Raw genomic sequence first — 8,638 nt, forward strand, 5'->3', positions numbered from 1 at the left:
CGAACCTCCCCCTAATCGTCTGCAACATACCGAACCTCCCCCAATCGTCTGACACTACCGAACCCCCCCTAATCGTCTGACCATACCGAACCTCCCCCTAATCGTCTGAACATACGAACCTCCTCCGTACATACGGTTGACTCCGAACCCCCCATGACCTGATTAAACCTCCCCCTAATCGTCCTGACATACCGAACCTCCCCCTAATCGTCTGAAATACCGAACCATCCCTAATCGTCTGAAGCCATCACGAAACCTCTCCCTAATCGTGTGAACTATACCGAACCTCCCCCTATCGTTTCTCGAACATACCGAACCTCTCCCCTAATCGTCTGAACATAACCGAACCTCCTCCTAAATCCGTCTGACATACCGAACACATCCCCCAATCGTTCTGAAACATACCGAACATCCTCCCTAATGCGTCCTACTAACATAGCACACTGAACTCCCGTAATCGTAACATACCAACCTCCCCCTAATCGTCTGAATCATACCGAACCTCTTCCTAATCCGTCTGAAATTACCAACCTCCCCCTAATCGTCTGAACATACACACAACCTCTCCCTCTAATCGTCTGAAACATACCGAAACCTCTCCCTAATCCGCTGAACTACCGAACCTCCCCCTAATCGTCTGAACATACCGAACCTCCCCCTAATCGTCTGAACATACCGAACCTCCCCCTAATCGTCTGAACATACCGAACCTCTTCCTAATCGGCTGAACATACCGAACCTCCCCCTAATCGGCTGAACATACCAAACCTCTTCCTAATCGTCTGAACATACCAAACCTCTTCCTAATCGGCTGAACATACCAAACATCTTCCTAATCCGCGGAACATACCAAACCTCTTCCTAATATTGAGTTACTTTTCCCTCAGAACAGCCTCAATTTGTCGGAGCATGGACTCTACGAGGTTCCACTGGCCAATGTTGCCTCCAATGCTTCCTGAGTGTACAAAACAATTCCAACCCTTTTTCCCTCAGAACAGCCGCAATTCGTCGGGACATGAACTCTACAAGGTGTCCAAAGCGTTCCACAGGGATGCTGGCCCATGTTGACTCCAATGCTTCCCACAGTTGTTTCAAATTGGCTGGATGTCCTTTGTGTGGTGGACCATTCTCCATACGAAACTGTGGAGCATGTAAAACCCAGCAGCGCTGCAGTTCTTGACACAAACCGGTGCGCCTGGCACCTATTACCATACCCCGTTCAAAGGCACTTAAATATATTGTCTTGCCCATTCACCCTCTAAATGGCACACATACACAATCCATGCCTCAATTGTCTCAAGGCTTAAAAATCCTCCTTTAACGTGTCTCCTCCCCTTCATCAACACCGATTGAGGTGGATTTAATAAGTGACATCAATAAGGGATCATAGCTTTCACCTAGATTCACCTGGTCAGTCTGTCATGGAAAGAGCAGGTGTTCCTGATGTTTTGTACACTCGTGTAATAATTTAGAAACCTTGAAACGTGTCCCTCGAAAGTTCACACATACGTATTTGTTGAATAAAACCTATGTAAGAAATGATACTTACTTCTGATGCCCATGGTGCTGGTAGCCCGGACCCAGGTTAGACCCAGCCCTCATCTCGACAGCCATAGAACACTGGAACACAGAACACACACACACAATGTGGAAGCTTCTAGAACGGTTAACTACAGGTAACTGGTCAAAAAATGTTTTAACATCAAGTGTCTTAAAAATGGGTGGCGTTGAGCCACCACGAGCCAGAACAGCTTCAATGGCACCGGCATAGATTCTACAAGTGTCTTAAACTCTGTTGGAGGATGCGGACACCACTCGTCCACATCATTTGTGTTTTTGTTGACGGTGGTAGAAAGCTGTCCCCGGAGCCCCAGAATCTCCAATAAGTCTTCTATTGGGTTAAAGATCTGGTGACACACTGCCTCGAGGCATTTGGTTTTCAACCCTTTTTAAGCTCATCCAGCCATTCACGACCACTCGTGCCCTGTGAGAGGGGGGCATTGTCATGCTATAGCCACGGTAGTCAAAATAATGGCCTCCCAGCATTTTTATACATGACCCTAAGCATGATGGGATGTTAAATGCTTAACTCAGGAACCACACCGGTGTAAGAAGCACTGACTTCAATATACGTTGTGTCCCTCATTGACTCAAGTGTTTCCATTATTTTGGCAGTTACCTGTACCTTACTGTATATCCTACAGTGATGACAGCCTGGTACCAGATAATTGTACAGTCTTGGTCATTGTCCTATGGTCAGTCACAGGCCAATATGTGACTGAATATAGTGGTATGTAGCAGGTAGTGGTGTTAGCACACAGTTAGGCAGGATACACTTCCTATCCATCCCCAGGGGCAGCAAGCGTTACACGATTTCTCACATAAATGCACACAAATTAAGGTTACAGACCATGTAGCTAGGACCCTAGACATAATGAGTCAGTTAGACATGATAGCTAGGACCCTAACATAACGAGTCAGGTTAGAGACCATGTAGCTAGGACCCTAGAATAATGAGTCAGGTTACAGACCATGTAACTAGGACCCCTAACAAATGAGTCAGGTTCAGACCATGTACTAGGACCCCTAGACATAATGAGTCAGGTCCAACCATGTAGCTAGGACCCAGACATAATGAGTCAGGTTCAGACCACGTAGCTAGGACCCTAGACATAATGAGTCAGGTTCCAGACCATGTAGCTATGACCCTAGACATAATGAGTCAGGTTACAGACCACGTAGCTAGGACCCCTAGACAAATGAGTCAGGTTTACAGGACTGTTAGCGTAGACCTCTAGACATAATGAGTCAGGTTAAGACCAGGTAGCTAGACCCCTAGACATAATGATCAGTTAGACCATGTAGCTAGGACCCCTAGACATAATGATCAGGTCCAGACCACGTAACTAGACCCCTAGACATAATGAGTCAGGTTCCAGACCATGTAGCTATGACCCCTAGACATAATGAGTCAGGTTACAGACCATGTAGCTATGACCCTAGACATAATGAGTCAGGTTACAGACCATGTAGCTAGGACCTCTAGACATAATGAGTCAGGTTACAGACCATGTAGCGAGACCTCTAGACATAATGAGTCAGGTTACCAGAACCAGTGAGTGCAGCAAAATCAGTAGGCTTGTTATGGGTTACACTAGCACTGGTATGACAAACTGATCTGGGACCAGACAAAACAGAACAGCCAGTCCAGTGTAGGGAGTGAATCCTGCCTCTTACCCTGGTCTCCACATCTGTCCAGTCTCCCTCCAGACGGTCGCCCCCCTGGGCAGTGTTGCCCTCAGACGACCTCCTCTTACGGCTGAATGGAGGAACACACCGTGAGTGACATCATCATCAGACTAAACAAAAATCACTGATCTTCACCTTATCGTTCTGAGCTATGCAGCACAAAACTATCATTATGTGATCCAAGATTAGACCAGTTTTATAAATGTTTGCACATTTATATAAAAAAAAAAAAATGAAATAACACATGTATATAAGTATTCAGACTCTTTACTTTGTTGAAGGACCTTTGGCAACAATTACAGCTGCAAGTCTTCTTGGGTATGATGCTACAAGCTTGGCACACCTGTATTTGGGGGAATCTCTCACATTTTTCTCTGCAGATCCCCTCAAGCTCTGTCAGGTTGGATGGGGAGCGTCTGAATACTTATGTAAATGTGATTTCAGTTTCTTATTTTGAATAAACCTGTTTTTGCTTTGTGATGGGGCATTGTGATGTCATGAAGGGGCATTGTGATGTCATGAAGGGGCATTGTGATGTCATGAAGGGGCATTGTGATGTCATGAAGGGGTATTGTGATGTCATGATGGGGTATTGTGTGTAGATTGATGAGGGGAAAAAACTATTTAATCCATTTCAGAATAAGGCTGCAACGTAGCAAAATGTGGGAAAAGTGAAGGGGTGTGAATACACTATGTATGTATGTGTGTATGCATGTATGTATGTATGCAGAATGAACAAAAATATAAAACGCAACATGGACCAATTTAAAAGATTTGACTGAGTTACAGTTCATGTAAGGAAATCAGTTAATTAAATTCATTAGGCCCTAATCTATGGATTTCACATGACTGGGAATTACAGATATGCATCTGTTGGTCACAGATACCTTTAAAAGGTAGGGACGTGGATCAGAAAACCAGTCAGTATCTGGTGTGACCACCATTTGTCTCATGCAGTCAACACATCTCTGTCGCATAGAGTTGATCAGGCTGTTGATTGTGGAATGTTGTTCCTCTCCTCAATGGCTGTGCGAAGTAGCTGGATATTGGCGGGAACTGGAACACCCTGTCGTACACGTCGATCCAGAGCATCCCAAACATGCTCAATGGGCGACATGCCTGGTGAGTATATGCAGGCCATGGAAGAAATTTAATGCATGGCCCCTGCAACATAGAGCCATGCATTATCATGCTGAAACATGAGGTGATGGCGGCGGATGAATGGCACAATAATGGGCCTCAGGATCTCGTCACAGTATCTCTGTGCATTCAAATCAATAAAATGCAATTGTGTTCATTGTCCGTAGCTTAGGCCTGCCCCATACCAATACAACCACATGGGGCACTCTGTTCACAACGTTGACATCAGCAAACCGCTTGCCCACATGACTCCATACACGCTGTGGCCATCTGCCCGGTACAGTTTGAAAGGGATTCATCCGTGAAGAGCACACTTCTCCAGCGTACCAGTGGCCATCGAAGGTGAACATTTACCCACTGAAGTCGTTATGATACCGAACTGCAGTCAGGTCAAGACCCTGGTGAGGACGATGCACACACAGATGAGCTTCCCTGAGACGGTTTTATGACAGTTTGTGCAGAAAGTCTTCGGTTGTGCAAACCCACATGTTCATCAGCTGTCCGGTGGCTGGTCTCAGACGATCTGCAGGTGAAGAAGCCAGATGTGGAGGTCCTGGACTGGCGTGGTTACACAGTGGTCTTTGAGGCGGTTGACGTACTGACAAATTCTCGAAAATGATGTTGGAAGCGGCTTATGGTAGAGAAATTAACATTAAATTCTTCTGGCAACAGCTCTGGTGGATATTCCTGCAGTCAGCATGCCAATTGCAGCTCCCTCAAGACTGTGGTATTGTGTTGTGTGACAACTGCACATTTTAGAGTGGCCTTCTATTGTCCCAGCCACAAGGTGCAGCGTTTTAATGATCATGCTGTTTAACCAGCTTATTGATATGCCACTGTCAGGTGGATGGATTATCTTAGCAAAGGAAAAATGCTCACTAACAGGGATGTAAACACATTTTTGCACAAAATCTGAGAGAATAAGCTTTTTGTGTGTATATGGAACATTTCTGTAGTATTTTAGTTCAACTCATGAAACATGGGACTGTATGAATGTATGTAGTAAGTAAGTTAGCAGTAACAGTGGTAATTAGTATACTAGTAGCAGTACTAAGTTAGCATAAGACAGGAAACCTACGTTTCTCAGATGGGAAGCTCCGGTTTCAGTCTCTGTGTAGTAGTAAGTTAGCAGAAGCAGTAAGTTAGCGACATTAAAATGGCAGTAGACAGGACACACCTTGGTCCAGTGGGCAGCTCCTGTCTCAGAGTTTCTATATCAGTGAACTGGACTGACTGTCCTCCACCTCGTGTCTTGAACACTTCACCCTTAAAGTTCAAAAAGGCATCAGAACAAGGCATCAGAACACATTTACATTTTAGTCATACCCCTGCACAATTGAACTCAGTCTGGTACTCCTGTATATAGCCCATTATTACCTCGTACCCAGACATTACTCAGTCTGGTACGTGCCAAGTACCCCTGCACATGGATCTAGTAATGGTACTCCCACCCAGCCATTGACTCAGTACTGTACTCCCTGTTTTAATAAGCCATGTAATTGTACTCGTCCCCTGCACATTGACCTCAGTACTTGGTACCCAGTACCCTGCACATTGACTCAGTACTGGTACTCCTGTAATTATAGACATTGTTATTATACTCGTACCCCAGCACATTGACTCAGTATGGTACCGGTATATAGCCATGTATTACGCGTACCCAGCCATTGACTCGTACTTGGTACTTCCTGTAAATATAGCCATGTTATTACCTCGACCCAGCACTTGACTCAGTACTGTATCCCTGTAATAAGCATGTTATTACACTCAGTACCCCAGCACATTGATCAGTACTGGTACTCCCTATGTACATAGCCATGTTATTACCTCGCTAACCCAGCACATTGATCAGTATGTACTCCTGTTATATAGCAGTGTTATTACCTCGTACCCCAGCACATTGACTCAGTACTGGTACTCTAGTCCCAGCACATTTGACTCAGTACTGGTACTTCCCAGTATATAGCCATGTTATTACCTTCGTACCCAGCACATTGACTCAGTACTGGTATCCACGTACCCCCAGCACAATTGACTAGTACTGGTACTCCCTGTATATAAGCAGAAAATCGTTACTTAATTGTCATTGTATTCTACTATTTTCCGGCAGTCAGCATTTCACTGTTAGTTTACCACCTGTTGTTTACACAGCATGTGACAAATAAATTAAATTTGAATTGATTAGACAGGCGTTAAGGCGTTACTCTGTGTCCTCTCTATCTTTCTCAGACGTTTCGAAGCCCTACCCTCTGACCTTCTCATTCCAATCATTTATTACAAGGGGCGCAGAGAAACATATAGAAATCCATGGACTAGTGGACCGTTAAAGACGGTCAATTAAACAGTCTCAAATAGTATTTTTATAAGCAAGTTGTCATAACTCTCTGTGAAGCATCTGAAGGATTAGGTTACAGTGGGTCTGCCTCCAGCGTCTCTCTCTGTCGTAAAATACTCTGCAGGTCGAGATTAGAATTGTGACTGTGGGGAAACCCAACCGAGACACTTGGAGCATCAAAAGGTTGATAATCATTGAACAGTATTTCTGTTTCCAAGCAGTTGGAACGGTCCGGGACACTTTAAGGGAAAGATCACGTCGAAGATTGTTTATTTGGTGACTCATGAAGGACGTATACCTTTCATATTTTTTTTTTACTTTATTTCCCTTATTTATGAAAATGGTTAGCATCTTGAATGTGGGATAAATAAATCTATTATCTTTCCAAAAAGTCTATGTGATTTAGTGCTTCTAAAGAGAAGTTGTTTCTTCATAGCTAACTTAGGACAGTCAGTGGCCACGCCCCCGTGAACGCTGTCATGGAACACCCCATTTCCACTCAAAAGTACAAAAAAACACTTCAGACAAAATGTACATTAGACAAAAACATGGAAGCTGTCGCTACTGTTGTTGAAACGGTTGGCAACTTACCGAAAGAAAAGACCAGAGAAGTTGGAGATCATTCCCATTTTTTAAATGGCTAAGAAATCTATAAAACTAAAGAACAATATTCAACTGCAGCTGTTTTATCTTTAGTCTGGTAAATTGAACGATATCGAACGTCGAATAGTACTGAACTATCCATTATACAAGCTACAACTCCGTAAGACTGATGCTGGTGACCAAAACATGAGACTGTCCGAACCATCTATCCAGCAGACGGACGGTGTATGCAGAGAGACAACAAAGGCCTCACTCGAAAACTGTAAAGCCATTTCTTTCGAAGTGGTTGTTCATGTTCAAAGTACAAGCATGTCCATGAGTGGTGGTGTATTGTACCGGGGGGGGTTCCACTTCCGAGTTTCCCGCTCTCGAGCTGGCCCACCCTTTCCTTTGGTCTACAAGCCGTCATATCGGCTTATCACTTAGGAATATCAGTGTATATGTCAGAACCAATTGTAAACATTGCGTGTGTTGTGTTTTATTAATTATTAGTTAGTAATAATTAAGCAAATTAGCTATATCGTTGATTCATGATATTGATGCGTAAGGTTCGTGCAGTATCCAAGGGTTTGTGACATCAGGAATTGAGACTGACGAGGTAATAATAAATTAATAGAAGACTAAATCAATGAAGATATTTTCATATTGAAGAGTTTATTTCGGAAGTTATGACTAAATTTCCCGTGGTGCCAACTTCCTAGTTAATTAAAGTTAACATGATTTATTTAATCACGTAAGGAATAATTTACAGAAATTGAGTTTGATAATATAAATCTTCACTGAAGCAAGACCTACGACACCAGGCATCGGGCACACTTTCAGCAAATATAACATCGGGTCTAATGAACTGATTTTCAAGGTTACAATGGACAAACTCATGATATTCCCACGGCATTAAAAAATATTCACATACTCGTGCCAGCCATCGGTGTCACTAAAAGAAATGACATCAAATTCATGCTGGCGTGATAATTGGCAGAAACATTTGGGTGAGGCAACAGCCGGATCTGGAATCGATCCAAAGAGTGAGAGACAGGCGAAGTCAAAAAGTGGAAAATCAAAGAGGGACGAGCCGCAAGGTGGGGGGGGTTTTAGTAAGGGAATAGACGCATGGCTCAAATAGACACCCGTTCCCTAATAATGGGTGGTTGTGTTCAGATGATTAAAGCAAATTAACGGCCGGATATTAATAGAAATTTTAACGGTAGAGGACTTCTGCAATCTGGCTGGTCACTACCTTAATGAGTTTGGGTCTGTATCTCTGCATTCGAGAGGCCACGTCTTGGTGGTGAGATGGTACTTGTCAACTTG

At 43.8% G+C, this 8,638-nt stretch overlaps 1 protein-coding gene across 1 annotated transcript; it reads right to left on the minus strand.

The window, feature by feature from the left end:
- Positions 1-1,026: 1,026 nt before the first annotated feature.
- On the minus strand, positions 1,027-5,716 carry LOC112076359 (kinesin-like protein KIF23). The gene is made up of 3 exons (XM_024143164.2): positions 5,567-5,716; positions 3,238-3,319; positions 1,027-1,620 (listed from the first exon to the last, which is right to left on the minus strand). Exons 1-3 carry the CDS (start codon positions 5,686-5,688, stop codon positions 1,546-1,548), a joined length of 279 nt encoding a protein of 92 aa, XP_023998932.1. The 5' UTR covers positions 5,689-5,716; the 3' UTR covers positions 1,027-1,545.
- Positions 5,717-8,638: the final 2,922 nt, after the last annotated feature.

This window comes from Salvelinus sp. IW2-2015, unplaced genomic scaffold, assembly GCF_002910315.2.
Source record: "Salvelinus sp. IW2-2015 unplaced genomic scaffold, ASM291031v2 Un_scaffold3703, whole genome shotgun sequence".
Classification (NCBI taxonomy): domain Eukaryota; kingdom Metazoa; phylum Chordata; class Actinopteri; order Salmoniformes; family Salmonidae; genus Salvelinus; species Salvelinus sp. IW2-2015.

Bases quoted from the DNA above. Each gene is read 5' to 3' on its own strand.
- LOC112076359 (XM_024143164.2), bottom strand. From the start codon at position 5,688: ATGCCTTGTTCTGATGCCTTTTTGAACTTTAAGGGTGAAGTGTTCAAG. The intron at 3,320-5,566 runs GTGTGTCCTGTC...TCCTCCATTCAG, and splicing joins GAGCTGCCCACTGGACCAAG to CCGTAAGAGGAGGTCGTCTG. The intron at 1,621-3,237 runs GTAAGAGGCAGG...TCTGTGTTCCAG, and splicing joins GGACAGATGTGGAGACCAGG to TGTTCTATGGCTGTCGAGAT.